At 42.3% G+C, this 20,076-nt stretch overlaps 1 protein-coding gene across 1 annotated transcript; it reads right to left on the reverse strand.

The window, feature by feature from the left end:
- Positions 1-1,034: 1,034 nt before the first annotated feature.
- nsd2 (nuclear receptor binding SET domain protein 2) lies at positions 1,035-17,721 on the reverse strand. Its single transcript, XM_044142755.1, is given in 26 exon segments — positions 1,035-1,299; positions 1,413-1,773; positions 2,346-2,541; positions 2,621-2,727; positions 2,813-2,954; positions 3,251-3,367; positions 4,492-4,610; positions 4,613-4,662; positions 4,664-4,723; positions 4,725-4,753; positions 4,868-4,971; positions 5,663-5,865; positions 5,943-6,099; positions 7,566-7,745; positions 7,830-8,030; positions 9,034-9,160; positions 9,271-9,360; positions 10,286-10,404; positions 10,545-10,644; positions 10,753-10,862; positions 11,607-11,829; positions 11,983-12,216; positions 13,507-13,673; positions 13,767-13,935; positions 14,715-15,357; positions 16,909-17,721. Coding segments are annotated over 25 exon segments (3,954 nt in total). The 5' UTR covers positions 16,917-17,721; the 3' UTR covers positions 1,035-1,299; positions 1,413-1,474.
- Between the last annotated feature and the right edge of the window lie 2,355 nt (positions 17,722-20,076).

Here is a 20,076-nt window from a genome sequence, read left to right on the forward strand (position 1 = left end):
AACAATCCGCCACGGCCAGAGTTTCAGATTGACGAGCAACAGAAGGCAACAAGGAGTGAGACAGAAAGGCTCAGAGCACCAACTGGATAGGAATTCCAGGAATACCGAGACTCGGTCCGTTACCGGGAAATATGTCCGATTTAATACAGTAAAAAATTCCCAGCAGATCTAATCTTGTGGTCCAAACCTGAAGAGTTTCGCTTTAACCTCTGAAAACGTCTACATGTAATTCATCTTCAGGTTTGAAAAAAAAAAATCAGTTTAAAAATATGTCTTGCAGGATCTGGATGAAAAATGTGAAAAACGCAGAAAGTTGTGCTGAAGGACGACGCACGGGAACAGGAACTCTCAATGCAAAGTCGGGACGAGACGCCACAGAACAGTTAACAGCTTTGCTTTTACAATTCTGATTAGTGAATCAAGAAATTGTTCTTTTTTTTAAAATTCATAAACCACGAGGGGCCGCTGTTTCAGTATTAACAGTAGTCAGAAAGAACGTAGGACTTAAAAACCTCCTGAGGAATAATTAAAGAAAAACAAACAAACAAAGAGGTCTGACAAAAATCTTTACATCATCAGCAGAAATCTCAGCAGACGTCAACAACGCCCTCAGCTTCAGGATGTGAGATAATGATGATGATGATGGTCAAAGGGAGTTTTGTCTGCAGACAGTGAAGCAGGATGAGTTAAAGCACCGTGGGTCGTCGCCATGACACTGTGGTTCTGGTTCTGCTCTCGTTCCTTCATTGAGCTCCCTGTAGTGTTTCCCTCTCTCACCAGTTCAACAGGTTTTCTTCTGGTTCTCTTTATTTTGTTCCATAATCTCTGCTCTTCAGGGAAGGATCTTTTCTCTCTCTCTCTCTTTATTATTTCCAGTGCTGCTATTAAAAACAAAATCTAAATAAAAGAAGTGAGCTAAAACAAAACAACAGGTTGTAAAATTAAAACTTGTCTACAGTTACATGATCTATGGCTACGAAGACGACCAGAGGCCCATCCATAGTGTCCTGCTGCTCCATCTCCCATCTGGCACATTTGTAGATCTACAAAAAAAAAATAAAGACTATCCACCTGCATCCTGTCTGACCTCTTACTGCTATTACAGCATTCATCGTTTATATAAACATAGATGTATAACGAATAGAGCTCTGCTGTTGGTGGTAATGAATGGACTGAGATTCTGGTTGTGGCCACACTAATCAGAAGTGAGCGATTAAGTCCGGCGGCGGCGGCGTTTCCGGATCCGATTTTGTGCTCTACCACAGACGTTCACCTCAGTGCAGACTAGTACAAGAAAACCTGAAAATGTTCAAAAGTAAAAAAAAAAAAAGAAAAAAAAAAAAAGGAGGAGGCTAAAGGTCAATGCTGAGCGTGTGAGAGGTCAGCACCGTTCCCTGATGATGAATACGTACGGTGCCTCTGTTTGTGTGGCGGCGTACTGTTGCTGTGGAGGAGGGCCCCTCTTCGGGTCGGCTCAGGCTTCCGGTGTTTTCCTCTTAGAGCCTTTGGTTCTGCTCTCTGCTCCGTCCGCCTTCCTGCAGCCTTTGGGGCGGCCGGCGGCGGCGCTGCCGGACTCCGAGCTGGCGGTCCGGGCCTGGCCGGCTCCTCCCTCCGTGTCGTCGTGCTCGCCGCAGCAGAGCTCTCCAGCCGCGGCCCCGGGGCGCAGCGCCCCCTCCTGGTGGGCCCTGCAGAAGGAGTTGGGGCAGAGCTGGCAGAAGGCCTCCGAGTTTTTCCCGCAGACGTCACAGTGATGCCAGGGGCAGTCCCAGCGGCCTGCAGGGGGCGCAGGAGAGGAGAAGACAGAGCCTCAATATTCCACATGTTCTTGTTCATACGTCATAAATCTCTTCAGATTCTGTCATGTTACAGATGAATTCTTTAATTCATTTCAGGGGGATTTGATGTAATAAACCAACACAAAGTCGAGTTGAACCGGGTCTTCCTGCTCTTTCTGAAAGAATCAGAGCAACGCTCCAGGTTGGTTTTTCCATGAGGGAATAAAATCAGAACGTGACGGAAAGATGAAAAGTTGATTTTACACAATACTGCGCCTTTAAAAAGACTCGGTTCACAATAACAGATTTTTGTTTCCCTGACTGAAACACTCGAGATCACACACTTCTCTGAAACTAAATCAGTCCAACTAAAGTTAACTGAGCACAGCAAACATGCCACCAGATGGCAGTAATGTTCCCAAAATACCCACAGACTGAGCAACTGCCCCATTCTTTTAGTTAGTTTTTAATCCTTAATAGTTCATAGTTTCTCATGCCCACTGTTATTTTGCCTTTATGTGTAAAATGTTAAGAGTATATAAATGCCACTCTAATCTGTTTTCTGCTCACCAAATGGTCGTTTGCTGAGGTTCAGGCAGGACAGGTGGTAAGCTTTGGTGCAGTTCTTCTTGTCGCAGAGCACCAGCTGCCCTCCGTCTCCACAGCGGAAACACTCGTCTTCGGACTTCTTCTTTCCCTCGCTTTTCCTCCTCCTGTACTTCCTCTTAAAGCGCTTTCCCTTTGGCTCCGTGTGGCCGTTTGAGTTCTGGGGGGAGAGCAGAGGGATTGAGGCGGGTTCACCTCATGAACAGGCTTTCCTCTACACGCCGCAAACCGAGGCTCACCTTGGGCCGATCCCCGAGGAAGCCGCTGCAGTTGGGAGCGCCGCAGCGGCAGATGGTTTTCTCGTTGCCGAGGCAGTCCAGGTTGTAGTTAAAGGTCAGCTCTGTTCCTGCGTTGGGGGAAACGTTCAGGCTAAGCAACGAGAGGAGGAAAACAAAAAGGTACGTTCTACATTTACTGTGAACTCGTCTGACCTGCCGGTACGTCGCAGACCGCGAACAGGCCAACGCGGGTGTCTCCGTTCACTGTCCACTTCTGAGTCTCGCAGTTAGGCTGGCAGCTGTGGTTCATGAAGCGGGAGTAGTTTCCTTTTGGACCTGCGTCGATGATTCGGTCCTTTAAGAAGCCCAAACCGAGGGGAAAAAGTGAAGATAAAATCACAAGTTGCATTCCTGTTCTCGTTAGCTCAGACGTAGCCACCAGGTTTAGTCATCAACAGTTTGTCGTATCGACTACTGTAACGTTACGGTCTGCCAAGCAACACTCCCAATGCAATACAGTTTCTGTAGCTCCCAACAGAGGGGGGGCGCTGCTGCGCAGGAACAGCACCCTGGTTCACTGCAGAGCAGAACGAGTCTGGGCTGGGCTCACCGAGCCTCCAGAACCAGAACCAGGCGGTTCCCACTAATCACCTTGTCGATGGTGAGCATGTAGAAGTCGGTGATGTTGTTTTCGTGGGCGTACTTGATCCTGGCCCTGCACTCCTCCTCATCGATCAGCTCCCCGATGTACTCGTTCACAAACTCACCCTGTCGGGGAAACATACCCACGCTTTTATTTCGGAGAGACCGGATTGAGTTTGGTTTCTTCTTTCTTTTAGTTCATTGCAAACAAAATTGAGAAGTTGAAAGAAAGAGCTAAAAAAAAAAGAGAAGAAGAAAAAAGAGAAGAAGAAAAAAGAAGTGATCTATGTTAGGCACGTTTAACCACCACCTGCCGATTCTGAAATGTTGGGAATCGCTGATCCACTATTTACAAATTTTGCAAGAACTTGCAATTTTCAGCAGCCATCACAACTTTTCTACAAATTTGACCAATCACCTCAACGTTTCCTGTGTTTTCTTCTTTTCTGACCAATCACTGCATCTTGGCTCAATTTTTAACCAATCCCTTTGGCCTCCTTTTAATTGAACTATGATTTTAAACATTTATTTGAAACTTTCTCGGGAAAATGGAGCGTCTTCAGTCAGAGGCTTCTTCAAATTCGCTGTAACACAGACCACTACAAACAATCTTTCCTGCCAACAGCCATGACTATCTACAATAACTCTGAAGAAGTTGAAGGTGAGTTGGAACATGAAGTTTCCTTTTGGGATCAATAAAGTAGTTTTGTCTCACAATGTCTCTTAAAAGCTGGAACCTTCAAGATGAAAACTGTGTGACGCCAAACAGTAATTCAAAAAAAAAAAAAACAAACAAAAAAAAAAAAGCAAATGAGGAGAATTTATGCTCTTCTCAGGTAAGGAGGGATTAGATAGGAAAAAGGAGACAGGAGGGGAAGTTCATGTGCAGCAATTTCTATTTTTTTTGTAAGACCACGTTATGGCAAAAATAAAGCTTAAACAAAATTAGCTACTGTTTGAAAAAGACGCCGCAAAAAATTGTAATTTTAGACCGGAGAAATTACAAAAGAAAAAACAAACAGAAAACATGGCAACATCCTGAAGGGACTGATAAGTTGGAAACAGAGGAGCGCCTGTTAACTGCCTGGTGGGCGGGTCAGTCAGTCAGGATTTTTAAAGAGGCGGATCAGAACGATGGATAAGATCAGTCTCACATTCAGGTACTGGCAGAATGATCTCAGAATGATCTCAGAATGATCTCAGACTGATCTCAGAATGATCTCAGACTGATCTCAGAATGATCTCCTCACCTTCTTGATGTCTCTCAGGGCGATCAGCCCCCAGCCCTTGCCTGGGGTCTTGATGATCTTGGTGTCGGGGTAAAGGCGCTTGGTGAGTCTCTGGTTGCATCTCAGACTGGGACACACCTGGGGTGACAGAATGATCTCAGCATGCGGTTCAGGCACTGATCTCAGAATGATCTCACTCAGAATGATCTCAGACTTGCAGTTGCACTTCAGAATGATCTCGGAGATGATCTCAGACCTGGACTTTGCCGAAAGGTTTGTTGACCTGCGGGCAGAAACGCAGGAAGATGTCCAAACCGAATGCAGCAACGCAGCCGCGCCCTGAGGGGACGGCGAGAACGGAGCTCAGAAACACAGAGGGGTCTGGAGCGGCTCCCACCTTGATGAATTTGTACGGAGGCGGCTTCCGGCTGTTTTCCTGAGCTTCCTTGGCTTCCCGTTTTATCTTGATCTCCTTAAATCGAGCCTCGGCCTCCAACAGAGCTGGAGACCAAACAGCACACACACTTTCAGCTTCACTCTGAGTTAATCTACGGAGTCTTTAGGAACAAGACTTTAAAAAAAGGTTGTTTATTTTTTGAGATTTAAAAGGGAACAAAAATCCTAGAGATGCACCAAGTGGATATTATCATTTGTATCTGTCACAATATTGATACAATCCTAAATCATGTATATGTGACAATGTTCCTGATCTATTCAGTCTAATTCTATGCTTGAGCAACGTCCTGTTTTACTGTTTTCTTTATTTTTAGAACTCCTAATTGATCTTTCTGAACTATTTGAAGGTTTGTTGCAGTTTATTTTACATGTTTGATCAAGATAAACTGTTGTTTTTGTCAGTTTAACTACAATACTTATTTTTCCATTGGGTGTTCTAGTCCTAACTACACAAATTGAACAAATTAAAGTTGTGTATACATGCTGTCGGTGTATTTCAATGAGCTGTACTTGTGTAGTTAGTAAATAATTGTAATTTATGTCTGTTTAAAAAAAGAGAAACGTTTTAATCCAGCTGTTTTCGGTATCGGGTCGGTACCTGCTGATACTGAGCTTCAGATATCCGTATCGGAAGCATCTCTAAAAAACAAACATCACAAACCGAGCTTCAGATATCCGTATCGGAAGCATCTCTAAAAAACAAACATCACAAACTAACTAAAGAGCAGGTTTTTACCGTTCTTAAAGACTTTGCCTATCCCGTTCTTCTGGTACTTGCTGCCTCTGTCTCCTTCCATGTAGGGAAACACTCGGCCCTGGTGAGTCCAGAAGTAATCCTTGGAGCCGAAGAAGAAGACCGGGAACTCTCCGATCTCGTGCCGGAGGTGCTGGATGTTTGTGGGAACGTTTTTGGGGTGGTGGATCTCTGCTGGCCACCACCTAGACGGGAACCAGGAGCAGTTAACGTCTTTACGCCGTACACAGCGGAGCAGGAAGCGTTCAGCCGTTCCTCCCACCTGTACGTCCCCAGCTTGACCCAGATGATGTCTCTGTACTTTGGTTTCTTGCCGGCTCGGCAGTCGTTGCAGAACCAGCTCCCGTCGGGCATGGCGATGTTGAGGCAGTCGGGGTGGAACGCTGCAGGGCACGACTCGCAGCACAGCAGCTGACCGCCTGCCGGACATGGAGACGCAGTTAGAGCAGAACTAAAACTCAACGCGTTATCCAGCGCTTCTCAATTCCAGTCCTCAGGCCTTCCTGCTCTGCATGTTTTAGATGTGCCTCTATTCCAGAGCAGCTGATTCAAATGATTGCATCACCATCAAGAGCTGCAGAAGCCTGTTAATCACCCACATATTCAATCCAGGTGTGTGGCAGAAGGGAAACACGTAAAACATGCAGGGCAGGGGGATGTGAGAAACACTGCCATACGTCGACTAGTCCTTAAAGATGACGCCTTCGCCAAAACAATAACCCAAATTGTAGTGCTTTTAAAACATACAGCGCCCTTCAGAAATACTCCTACAATTTTATTACACTTTATTCTGTTACAAACACTTGAATAGATTTTATGCCAGACATCTCGTCTTCAGAATGAAATTTATTTTCAAAGGCAAACGAAGAGGAGCAACAATCACAAAGTCACAACTTAGAGGCTCAGACTTAAACCTCAGGTGAGAACATTTATTAGTTATGGAGTCCAAACATCTGGGTTTAATGGAAGAGCCGCTAACGTTTTCCACAAGACATGCAGGGAAAACGGAGGAAATTTAGAAGGCCAGCGAGTTTCATGAAGCAGAACAAACTATTTATTTAAGCTTTAGGAGGGTTTCATGTAACACATGATTTCATGTTCAACTTAAACATTTTTAAAGGGGAGATTTTCTGTAATGCCAAAAATGTAATGTTTGAGTTATTTAAGAAAAAGAAAGAAAGCAAAATGAGGGGGAAAGACTTTTTAATGCCTCATGAAACTATTTGATGTTCAGTTGGTGAAGGAAATGTTGACCTCTGGCTTTGGCTGGGCCAGAAATCGATTTTCAAAATCAAACTTTTGCTTTTTGAAGATTTAAATTTAGGAAAATGCACTCCTTGTGTTTCCACAGTTCAGAGTGACGTCCGCACAGAGAGCCGCCATCTTGTTTCGCAGAATCTATTCTACCATAGAATATAAAACGAGAATAAACTATATTACAAGAATAAAGTCATAATATTAGGAGATTTTATGAGAACTTATGAGAAAAATGATCCAACATTTTTTCTTATTAAAAAAGCTTTTTTTCCCTCATAATTTTATGATGTTTCTTTCTGGTAAAATCACATCTTTGTTGTGCTAATATTATATTTATATTATCAGAATTAAACTAAAACTCTCATAGGCTGGAACAGAAGGGATTATTGAAGTAAAAAAAACAACAACACTTTCTTAACATATTTTCTGTAAATCCAAATTTCTTTTTCAGAAAAAAAAGTGAGGAAAACAAAAAAGATTAAAATTGGAAATCAAATCTGGTACAAAATGTTTTGAATATTTATCTCTCCTAGTGTTTCTGTGGTTACTGATTTGTTCCCACCATAATTACATACTTTATGAGGCAATAAACATGATTAGAATGGATTTCATGAAGACCCTCGCTGACCTTTGGAGCAAACGAAGCACCAGCTGACGTTGACGTGGCTGTGGTGGCTGTAGCCCTTCTTGGCGTTAAAGTGGTTGGTGCAAATGATGGCCGTGTTTGTGATCGTCTCGCTCCCGGCGGCGACGCACAGGTCGCCCACGTGGTACGCCACGGGGCAGCGCAGGCAGCGCATCAGCCGTCCTGCAGCACACAGAGCGCCGCGTGCGGCAGGTTAGAGCAGCGGCTGCCGAAAACCTGAAAACCAACCGGATCGACGGGCCTGACCTTTGGTAGCCTTCTGCTTGGTGCGGCAGCCGTAGTGGCAGCTGAGGCAGGTGTGGAGCGGGCAGCGGAAGCCCTTGTTGTCGAACACGGTGAGCGGGTTGAGGCGGACGCAGCCCTCGTGGTAAAACTTGCCGCAGTGGGGGACGTGGCAGCGCCGCACCTCGGCCTCAGACTGCTTGCAGATGAAACACGAGTGGAGACCTGAGGAGGGAAGAGGCGGGATCAATGGCTACGAGGAGGGAGGACCACGGTTGCTGCAGCAACAGGCAAACTATTTGGGTTCCTGCAGATTCCAGGCCAAAATTCCACTTTAACACATTTTCAAGGACATAAAGGAAAAAGTCTGGAACAGCAATTTATTTTGCTTTGCTATCCACACTTAAAAGGACAGTATCATGTGTTTTTCAGGCACAAAGTGACTTCTTATAGCATAATTATGTAACTATGTCAATTGTTATAAAAATTCTACATATATATATATATATATATACCATAATTTCCGGACTATAAGCCGCGACTTTTGTCTCACACTTTCGACCCTGCGGCTTATACAACGATGCGGCTTATTTATGAATTTTTTTCTAGCGGCCAGTAGGGGCGCTGGAGCAGAAAAGGTAAGCGTGAGACATCTGGAATATATCTGTAGAGGAAGACTAATGTAACGTCGTGCTTTGTGCATGAATAAAATTAGCTTGAACAGACCCTCATCATGGAGAATGCAAGAAGAAATGCATATGATGCAGTTTTCAAGTTAAAAGCAATCGAGCCGATAAAGAAGGAAACAGACACTGAGGAAGAAGACTTCCATGGTTTCAGTGCACAGGAGGAAGAGGATGACGGCTCTCCGTGACTTTTAACCGTATGTTATTTAAACCAACCCTGTTAGTGTTGTTTTGCTATATTGCTGCTGTTCAGAAAGAAAAGCTGCGTCATATTATTAAAACTTTAAAAACACTTTCTGTGTACCGTCTTTCTTTGTAAATATCCCATGTTTCAATGTAGATGTGGATTATACTCCGCTGCGGCTTATGTATGTACAAAATGTGTTTTTTTTTTTAAATGTAGGGGGTGCAGCTTATAATCAGGTGCGCTCTATAACCCCTTGATCTCCAAAGAACTGCTGCTCTAACTCCACCTGGTGGGGACGTTTCCAATGAAACGTCAGACTAAAGGATTGTGGTTTTGTGGCGTTTTCTCTTCATACCCATGCTGCACTCTCGACATAGCAGCTTGTCGTCGGGTTTCAGGGTTCCACCCAGACAGTGCAGGTGGAACATGCCGCAGCACTGGCCTTCACACGCCACCAGGTCCTCACCGGCCACTTCACACACCTGGAGAAAACACACAGCGTATCCAGCGATTGGATGGAGGGGAAAAAATATTCATAGGCGTGAAGACAAATTCACTAAAACAAAGAGTGGATAAATCGCTAAAGCACTACCTGACAGACAAACTCTTTCTTCCTTTCGCCTTTCTTTGTCCCGTCTAGGCTGTCGCTTGGAGAATCGGGACGTTCTTCACTTGCAGAACCCTGAAACACCATGCAGAAAACCAATGAAATGAGGCTCAGCATGAGTCATTTCCTATGACACTAATTTTTTAAAGTACCAAATAAACTTTTTAGTCCAAATATATTTTCTCTGTTTCTGTTAATTTGGACACTTGTGTGTAAATTTGATTAGTTTTGCCTGATTTAGCCTAAAACCATCTCAGTGCTGCCCTCCTTAGGTAGAACAGTGCTTATGCAGTTCAATATTTCTATTGGTTGCAGCGTGTCCCTTGGCTCCACCCACTTTGGTGGATTTTTGCATCACAGGGAGGTGAGTTACACCAACAACCAAAATCTTTGCTTTATAACAAATTAGGTGAACATTTACAAAGATTTCCCATCAGATTGTCAACTTTATACATATGATTTAAAAGATGTTTCATGTGTAAACACAAGCTGTATGTAAAAGATTTATTACATGAAAAATATCTAAGCAAACCAAACATTAAATGCAGCTATGTCGCAAAAGAATTTTAATTATGAAAAAATTCAATGTTTTTGGTCCCTCACTTCAGAAAGTGAAACTTATATAGATTAAATACATTTTATTAAAAAGTTTTAAGTAATTCATTTCACCAAGTTAATTCCAAACATCCTGATCTTTCCAACCTTTTATTTGTGTCAATGATTATTTTTCTGCTGTCTGCCAATCAAATCATTTAAGATCACACTATTGCATCAAACCAATAATAAATACATTTTTTATCAGAAATGTGAATTTAATTAAATGTTTTTTAAGGTTATTTTCAAAAGGTATTTGTAATCTGACAAATGAGTCCCATTGGAACTCATTCAAGTTCATTGAATATGACAGCAGATTCATTTCACAAATATTAAAAGTTTGCGGACGTCTTATGTGAAGACGTCTCCACTCAGGTGTGTGTGTGTGTGTGTGTGTGTGTCTGACCTCAGTGTCAGGACAGGGAGAGGAGCGTCTCTTCTTTGGCGCCTTGGAGGCGCCGGCCTGGTTCTCTCCATCCTGCCTTCTTTTCCTCCGCCGCTTTGGCTTCTCCACATTCTGCTCATCTGTTTCAGGTCACAAGTTTGGTCAGGATTAGTTCAAAGCGCACAAAAAATCTCGATCAGTAACCGATATTTAAGATGGGGGTAGAAAAAAAAACCTAATTTATTTTAGGTGATCAAATCCCCTCTGTGGTGAATCAGACCTTTTGACTTCTTTGTTTGCTTTCTTGGTTCTTTTAGATCTTTGATGTTGGTTTTCTTCTTTCTTCTCCACTTTTTGTTTATCTCCTCTGAAACCGAGGCCTGAGAAAGTAAACTTTGCGTGAGTGTGACTGTGTTAAACACCAGATATCTTAACTAAATTGTCAGCAACAAAGAGTCAACTACGAAAGCGTGATGCTGTGTGTTTACCTGCTTTTCTTCCTTCTTGCCAGTTCTCCGTCTCTTTCTGGGCTGCTGATCCTCGTCTGCTGCAGCGTCTGCTAGCGACCTTTTACGCCTCTTCTTTTGCTCTCTCCTCCCTAAAACCAGAATGATTTAAAATATTTAGTTTGAGCACAATAAATGATAAATCCATTATTGCAGTTTTAGTTTAATTTCCTTCAATTTCAAACAAACAAGATTAGAGCTGCAACTAGTGATTATTTTAGTAGATAATAATTCTGACGATTAATCGAGAGGGGGAAAAAAAAAAAGTCACATTCTGCTAATTTTTTATTTAACCGCTTAAGCTTATTTTGTACAACATTAAAAACACAATGGAAAAATGCTAATAAATAATTTCCTTTTTTAAAATAAGAAAATAAACATTTTATTACTTAAGATGCAGTAGCAGGCAATGGCCTTTTTTTGTCTTTATACTCCAATAAACGATTAATCAATTACTGAATTAGCTGACAATCTTTCCTCTAATTGATCACAATGAACCATTTCAGTCCTTAACAAGATTTCTTTTTCAAACAACAGTTTCTGGAAAAAGTATTAACTTTTTATGAATCTTAATTAAATCAAGGTTTGTCAAAAAAAAATTTTTTTTTTAAATAGTGCAACTACATATTCTTTTCATACCACTTCTCAAATGAGCATTAATTTTAGTTTAATCTACCATATAAAAGTGATGCGTGATTGTAATGTGATCAAATGTGAAAACATTCAAGAGGATTCCATAGTTTTGCAGATTTGTTATTCACTGAGGGATGCAGACTGCTGTAGTATGTATAAAATAAAATAAAATAAAATAAAAAGACCATTTATTTTCATCTAACCTAGAATAGCAATCTGAGGCAAGGCGTCCGCTGGGTCATCAGAGGTCGTGACCGGCTTAGCTTTCCTTCTCCTCTTGGGGACAACAACACCGTTGACTGAAGACGCTTTCTTTTGCCTCACTAGCTTGGCGGGACGCTGAGCCACTTTGGGCCGTCTCTTTTTCTTCTGAGACTCAGAAGGGGGGGTTTGAGTTTGTGCATCTGGAGGAAAAGCTTCAGAATTCTACAAAGAGAATAAAACATGAACTGAATCACATTAAAACGTTTTTAAGTCTCACATTAAACCCAATTCAATTTCCAACTGTTCTTAGCATGTTCTGCATTAGTTTCAACCCCTCAAGAAAAGGCTTTTTGGAGTCAACAGAAATAAACTTGCCGGCAGGGAGGGGACGTCCGGACCCAGCCTGGGTTCCGTCTCTCGGTGCGTCTCGTCAGTGGGATCTATGTTCAGCTTTTCCAAGATGAGAGGGTTCAGATGGGGCCCATCCCCGTCGTAAGTAAACCCAAAGCTGTCGATGCGCTGGTCCGGTGCCATGCCGACAGCCTCTTTGGCCTGAATGATGCCCATGTTCCACTGAGCCTGGAGGTTACGGGGAACCGAGGGAGCCATCTGCAAACCAGACAAGACATGAACTCTGCAGCATGTGACGCTTTGAGATTTGTTTTTTTTGCTTCAAATATTAAGTCTCTCTAAAGTATTTAAAACTCTTGAACTTACTCAGATTTTGTCACAACCACAAAACTGAACATTTTACTGAGATAGAACAGTAAAGTCGCAAAACAATGAAGCAACGGGAGAAAAGGGTGTTACATATTCCCAATATGGCGAAGCAACAAGTGGCCAAAATTATTTTAAGCTGCATCTTTCACACGCAAACATAACTTCATCCATTCAGTTTAGAGTTGAGCTTTGTGTGATACTAGATGAACTCTTACATGTGTATCTTGTAAAATGAACACGTTTCCACGACCGCTCACTACCGTTGGTAGCACCAGGACACTTTTGAGGTGTGGAGGGCAGGCGAACGAACGAACAGATGTAAGATGGGGGTGGAGAGGAGGAAATAGACCAGTTGACAGCTGAACGTAAGACGACCGGGAGACCAGGGGACGAAAGTGAGAACGGGGGAGGGGGGGGAGCAATACGGGAAATTTACGGCTCCTTCGTTCATCACACTCAGAAACTCATCTACCAGCCATGAACTGCCACAATGCTCTCCGCCACCCGTTTGTTCAGACCAGGATGATATGAAATTTATTGTGTGGTTCGTCCGTAAAGCTACACTGACACTGTAAGCATCAACTACTCACCCGCAGTGTTCAGTCTGTCCGCTCACCTGTATAAATACTCCTGCAGCTCTTCTCACCGTTCACTTTCAACCAGCAGCTCCCGGAGGAGAAAGGCTGCCGTACCACAGGCATCGCGCCAGTAAATTTTAAGGCATTATCATCAATCAATAAAATTCCCACGAGCCGAACTTGAAAATTGGAAGTTATGTTGCCAACACCTAGCTTTCGTCAACAACTCAGAGGCAGAAGTGAGGGCTCTGCGCAACACAAATAATATTCCGGCCGGACACGGTGCGCGAAATAATTAAAACTTAAATTAACGAAGCTTCAAGGCAGCTAAATTATCCTCAAGGAATTTTAATAATCAAGGTACTCGAATCATTCGAGGAATCGTTTCAGCCCTAGTAGAAAATTTTAATTTTTCAATAATAATTTTGCTCTAATTATAGAAAAGAAGGTCCCTCTGCATCAATCCTTGGTTGTGGCTGTTTGATAAAAATATTTTGATAAAGTGGAGTGTTTAGTTGCTGCAGAAAATATATAAAAAAAGAAAACTCAAGTAGTAACGAAGGTCCTCCTGTTCATAAAGAAAATGAAAAAGGTAACTGACCTTTCTATGGGCAGCGCTGGAGGCTGGAGGTTTGTTTCTCTGGCTGAGCTCCACATACTGCTCCTCCCCAGTGAAGGACACCATGTTCTTCTCAAAGACGAAGCCTCTCTCTGGAGCATCACCAAAATACTGGATATGGTAAAGGAGGCCTAACCTGCTGTTGGAGGCTACAGATGACACAAAAAGATGGACATTACAGCAAAATATACCAACGCCATTATTTCTCCGATTAATAAAGCTCCGGTGTTTACGGTCGTCACCTTTCTGTTTCTGTTTGAAGTGACTGTTGAGTTCTGGGTCTGTGGTCACCATGCAGGGCCACCATGGGTACCCCGACACCTTGGTCCAAACCAGATCCCCCACACAGAACCGCGTAGGTACAGGGCCCTCTGCTGTTATTGGCTCCGGCTGTTCGGACACGGCCGCGGGCTGAGGAGAAAAAACAAAAGCATATTTACTGCTGGCTGACCTTACTGACGCCCATTATCGTCCATTAGATGCTTCTCTGCTTCTGTTCTGCCCAGATGTTACAGACAGAACAGCCTGCTGCTCTGCTCAGTCACGAAAATAAGCATAATCTCATCTCTGCTCTTTGGGTTTGATTAGCTGTTCTTCAGTGCAGCGTCATGGCAACGCCTCCAGCTTGGCAGACATTGGCACCAGCCGGAATAAAGACATTAACTTTCTGATGCGTAAATGTGAAGCTGTAGCTAGCAAATATATGTATACAAACAAATATACATATAATACTATATATTTGTTCATTTCCATCCCCTCTTGATTTTTTAAATTAAACAACTAAATGGATTTTTAAAAATATGTAAATTCTGCAGATTTTGCTTATGTACCAGGTTTAACTAAAACTACCACTCGAGTTTTGTGTACATCGTATTTACAGACCAAGGTTTTTTTTAATCTTAATTGCAAAATGTATATACCTTTTGTAGAGTTTTGACTTAATTTCTACTCTGAGTGTATTCTTTCAGTAAAGAAAGAATACTGGAGTCTGTATAGTCCAGTTAATTATTAATCAATTACTATTTAAAAAAATCAATTCATTTTGTTAAATTTTCACAGAAAAAATTTTTTTAAGAACAATAATAATATTCTTGTACATTACATTTGAAAACTGTAGAATATCTCAGTATCAACGGCTAAACCAGCAACATAAAACACTTCATAGAGATATTTTCCTTTTGGCCTTCTACCTCATTTGCCGCTTCCGCCTCTTCGATAACCTCCGTGTGGTCAGGCGTCTCCATAGCGATGACAGAGCTGCAGTTCAGAATAAGTTTGGGTTTATTGGGTCTCCCCCTCCTTTTCTTCACTTCCTGTCCCAACTCAGGTCCAGGTGAAGCGCTCTCTGTGGCTGTGACCAAACCGGTCCCGTCTGCACAGGAAGGCTCCAGCGGGGGCTGCTCCGCCGCCTGCGGTACGGTCGCTTTCAGCTCGGCCTCGGCATGAGGTGTGCGGTTGTGCTGGTGGGCGTCGTTGGTGGCGGGCGCCTCGTCGCCTTTTAGCATGGGCGGCTCTGGGGTGCAGAGCTTGGGCAGAGCGTCCTGGTCGCCGTTCAGCACCAGGGAGGTGAGGTCCTTCAACCTTTCGTGACTGTGGTTGCTGTGGTTGTGGCCGGACATCTTCTGGAGGACGCCGTCCTGGAGCGTGGCGGCAAGCTGCGCGGCAGCTTTGTCCATTAGCAGAGCCGGGTCGCTGCCCATGTCCGCCCGGCCCTTCAGGGTGCTCAGGGACTCGGGCGGCTGCTTCATGCTGATCGGATTGGATGGTTCAGGCATTGCAGGCAGGGAGCTACCGATGCCGTCCATCCCATCTGACCCGTCCACGCTCACCAAACTGCAGCAGGAACACACACACACACACCAGTTAAAGGGCCAGAATCATGTATTTTCCAGCCACATTGAATCATTACATAGTACAACCTTGTAACTATGTTAACTTCAGTCGTTTTAAAAATATATTAAATATGAATTAAAAGTAATTTTATATACATTAACGACTTGAAATTGGGCCTCTGTCTCTAAGAATTCCTGCTCTTTATGAAACTTTGTCTTCATGAAGTAATCACAACATGGCTCCTCTATTAACCCTTTAATAATGTTTTACCAGCGTTGCACTGAGAAGTAGCTCCAATAATGAGCTCAACAGATGTGTAGTTCCACCAGGTGTTTGCTAATTGCTCCTGGCTAGTCTGAAGGAGCAGAGCGGAAGAGTCACAGGGGGAGGACTGCTCTGTCAGGCCAAAGCGTGGAAGTTTGGAAACTGCAGCATCGAGGAGGAGCTTTGTCCTTAAAGGCAGAGCTAGGTCCAGCTGAATGGTTGCCATGGGAGATTAAAGGATTTCTCAAACAAGCATGAAAGAATCCAAGTAAACATTCCAGGCATGTTTTTGATGAGGGAATAACATTATAACTTAATGTAAAGCTCAAAAACGTAGATTTTTCATAATACTGGCCCTTTAAAACACAACAGGCTAATTCTTCTTTGATCAGACATGATGCCTGATTGCCACATCTTCTTTAAAATGGCAGATTTTTTTAAGGTGAAACTGTAAACATAATCAAAACAAAGAAGCCTGAAACATTCCCTGCACAACAAGTGAGCAATTCCCTCTCTTTTTTTTTAAGACTGCGCTGCACCACAACTGTAATAATAAACCATCGTCTCCAACACACTCTGTAACCTTTTGCATCATTTATGTCAGGTGTGAGGATATTTTTACCTAAAGCTGAAACACGACAAACAGGCATCGTCTTATTTGCATGCAAGGTGTGTATTCACAACCACCAGACATAACATTGAAAATTGAATTCCAAACATTTTTTGAGTGCTACGCAGCTACCTAAATGGGGAAAAAAAAACACACACACACTCAAAATTAACGTTTGTTTTTTCTTTTCATTTTCAGATTTGCTTTTCCACCATCCAGAACATCTAAATTGCCAGATGTGGCCCAGAAGCTGCCTGCATTATCCAATTTAATACATTACTGGCTCTTTAGTTAAACTGTAGACACGTTGTAAAGTTCAGAACAGGAAAATGATCAACCATGGACAATATAAAAAGGGAGTTAAGTGGCGTTGTGCTGCCTGGAGGGCTTAACTGCGTGTGTGGGCCCCAAAATTCTATATTATTTAGGGCCCCTCTCAGCATAGGGTCGCCCTGAGAGTTCACTGCAACAGTAAATCCATCTCTAAGCAACTGCGTTTTGGAAATTGTACAATAAACTGACATGGTTTTACACATAAATGTACGGAAACAGCATATTTAGAAGGTTAAAACCTACATTATTAACATAAAAAATATGTGGAAAAAGCTCCAATTTATGTTCAGCATATCCATTTTAAACATCAAATAAGGACACTGAGTAGCCGGAAATTCTCTCACCACGACATTACCGAGTTCCCTTGGAAGAAGAGCGGCTATGGTGCTAGCTGCAGACCGGGGCCAAGCAGGGTGAAGGCTCCCCCGTATTCGGCAAAAGCCCCAGTGAGTGGGTGGTGAAAACTGCCACTAACAATCGTTGCAAAAGCCGCGGAAACTGAAGCAGCTGACAATCAGGAGCGAAGCGAACCGGAGGCCGAATAATTGCTGAAAGTCAACGCGTTTCAGTTAAGACTTAATAATGGAAGTAATATTGGCGTATAATGGGGGTAACATTACCAGTAGCAGCACAAGAAGACGGCTAAAAGACTATACTCCGCGTTGAAACACCCGCTTTTTACCGGCTAGCAAGAAACAGGAACTTTAGCTATCATGTCATGCAAGAAAGGCTCCGACTATAACCTGGAGAGAAAGGAGCGACGATGGAAATCTCATGGATTCAAGTAACCGAGAAATTCCCTGTTGAGCCGCATCTCTTGTCATCAGTAGTCAGCCATTACACCAGACTCCAGCAAATAGACAAAGCCGCCTCCAAAATGCTAAATGGAAAACTTATTAGCAAAAGGGCTCAAACAACTCCTTGACAAATAATGAAAGTAGTAACGGCGAGAAGGTTAATGTGTTTAAGTTGCATAGCCATTATTTCAAAGTCATTCTTAAATTGAAGGCGCCATGACAGCTTGTTGCAAGAAAGCTAACCGTGGCTAACTTGAGCGTACCATAGAAGCCAAGCCAAAATGCTAGCTAAACGTTAGCATAGTTGTCGGCTTGCTAAAATGGAAGCCCGGCCTGAACAAATGTCCGCTAAAAAACCTCATCCTGGCAAACAGCTTCGGACTGACACTGTCATAGAGGACCGCTTCTCTGTGTTTACCTGTCAAATATCCTCTTGTGTGGTTAAAGGGAAAAATTGCTCATATTCATCCTGGAAAGCGAATCATTTCATTCAAGTCAAATAAAAAAGCTTGCGGGAAACTCAAACTCCGGGGCCGACCAGCGGGAAAAAAGCTCACTTCCGATTGGTCGCGAGCAGAGCCGCGAGTATCCAACCGGTTCTTTCAAAAAAAATCCAACCGTAGAAAGGAGCTGACCTCGGTGTCCCCTCTCTGCTTTCACACTACTTTTTTTCCTCTTTTAATTTTACAAATATGCACAAAATTAAACGCATTTAAATACAATAAAGATATGACCGAAAATCAAAACTTGTAATCAAAACTCACCTGCATAAGTGAATTATATTCAAATATAGTTGCTTTTCTAAATATGAAAGTTTTGCGTTAGACTTTGCTCATTTGTTGGATTACTTTAACCAGCTTTTGTTGATCTGTCTGAGTCAATTATAATTTCGGGTGAAAACGTTGTTTTGCAGTCTACTGCTAGCTTTATTAGTGGCATAGTTCAAATCAAAATGCTTTGTTAATTCCAACGGGAAATGAAACGTTCTTGTAACTCATATTATCTAAGAATCTTCTGAAAGGTTGTAAATGCTAATTGGCAGGAAGAATCTCCTGTAGCAGTGTGTGTTACAGCAACCCTGAAGAAGCCTCTGACTGAAGACTCTATTATTGTATGATAGTCTCATGACGAGGATGTTCAGAAATATTTACGTTGTACGAATAATTCCTCCGTGCACAGAGCTGTATTTACTGTTGCATCTCCAATCTAGACTGTTGTCCAGGTGAACAGCGAGGTACACATACTCCTCCCTCCACTTCTTCTCCCAGTTTGACCTCACCCTGTTCTGTGGACTGTCTCTCTGTCTTCTGGCTCTTATTTAAAGGCTGGATTTAAGGGTATATGGGCCCCTTGCCCTAGAGTCGTAATAAAACGGCCTACTTACACAAGTTTCTTTCTTTTATATACATATTGAAATGGACTGGATATGTTCAACATTTTAGGCCAAACTCTAAAAATGTATTTGTCTTTTTTGAAAAATTCCTTGTAAATAATGGAATCATTTCTATAAATGTCTCCATCCATAGAAAAAAAACTCTCACACACACACACACACACACAAAAACAACTATACTACGCTATACTAGGCTTGCATGATGTAATAATGACACTGATATAAAAAAGGGACACATGGAACATGTACTCATAACTTGCTGTTGTTGCACAAAAATCAAACTAAATGCATAAAGAAATAGGACAATAAGTTTTCTTTTAGAACTTCTTGTGGAAATCCATAAGTCTGGCTCAAGTTTCCAAATGCCTGAAGTTGCCTCATTCATCAGTCAAAATGACTGTATGCAAACACCATTGAAATGTCATCATACGTAGTCAATATGTAGTCATAATGTCGAGATGAACATTTTTGGATGGGGAACATGTACAGCAACTCTGAGACAAAACCAAAAGACTTTGTGAAGATCCCCAGTCAAGCTGGTAAATGAGTCAAATCCTCAGTGGAACAAGTTCAGTACTGACATAGGCTAAAAGGCCACTCGTAGAAGAAGACTCCATTATTCCCAAAACAACATGCAAAGCCAAATTACAGTTAGCTAATGCACTCAGGAACAAAACCCTTATTTTCAGAAATACATTGAAACTTGAAGTGTTTGGCCATAATGATCATTTGAAGGAATGCATCATCCCGGCTGTTAAATATTTTGGTGGTGTCGTCACACTGTGTGGAAATTTTGCTGCCAGAGGAAATAGTGCATTTCATAAAATACACGATGAGGAAATATTAAGATAATTTAAAGTCTTTGAAATGGGCAATAACCTTAAGCAGATCACCAACTTACTTGCAAAGTGGCTCAGTGACAACAAAGTTAATGTTTTGGAGTGGCCATCACAAATCCCTAATCTAAGAATGGGCCATTTAAAAGTCTAGGTCAAGTTAAACAATTGAAATGTAAAATAAACTCAATATTTTGAAAGTGCGGGTATAGCGTCACCTTGTGGTTTGGCAGTTTTCTCCGTGGCACGTGTACACTGTTGGTCTGAGTCAAAGGATTCTGTTTAAGTTTGTCCAGAATTTGAAATGTTTGAGTTTCACATTGGAAAAACTTAAGTTCAGTTGATTTCAATTCAGTTCATATATATAGCGCTGACAGTGAGTGTTTCCTCAGGCCATTCTACAAAACAACAACAACAACAACAAATAAACAAATAAACAGTAGATGTACAGAACATATTTAGTTTAATCATAAAGACACATTAAAA

The sequence above is a fragment of the Gambusia affinis genome, linkage group LG16 (genome assembly GCF_019740435.1).
Source record: "Gambusia affinis linkage group LG16, SWU_Gaff_1.0, whole genome shotgun sequence".
Taxonomy (NCBI): Eukaryota; Metazoa; Chordata; class Actinopteri; order Cyprinodontiformes; family Poeciliidae; genus Gambusia; species Gambusia affinis.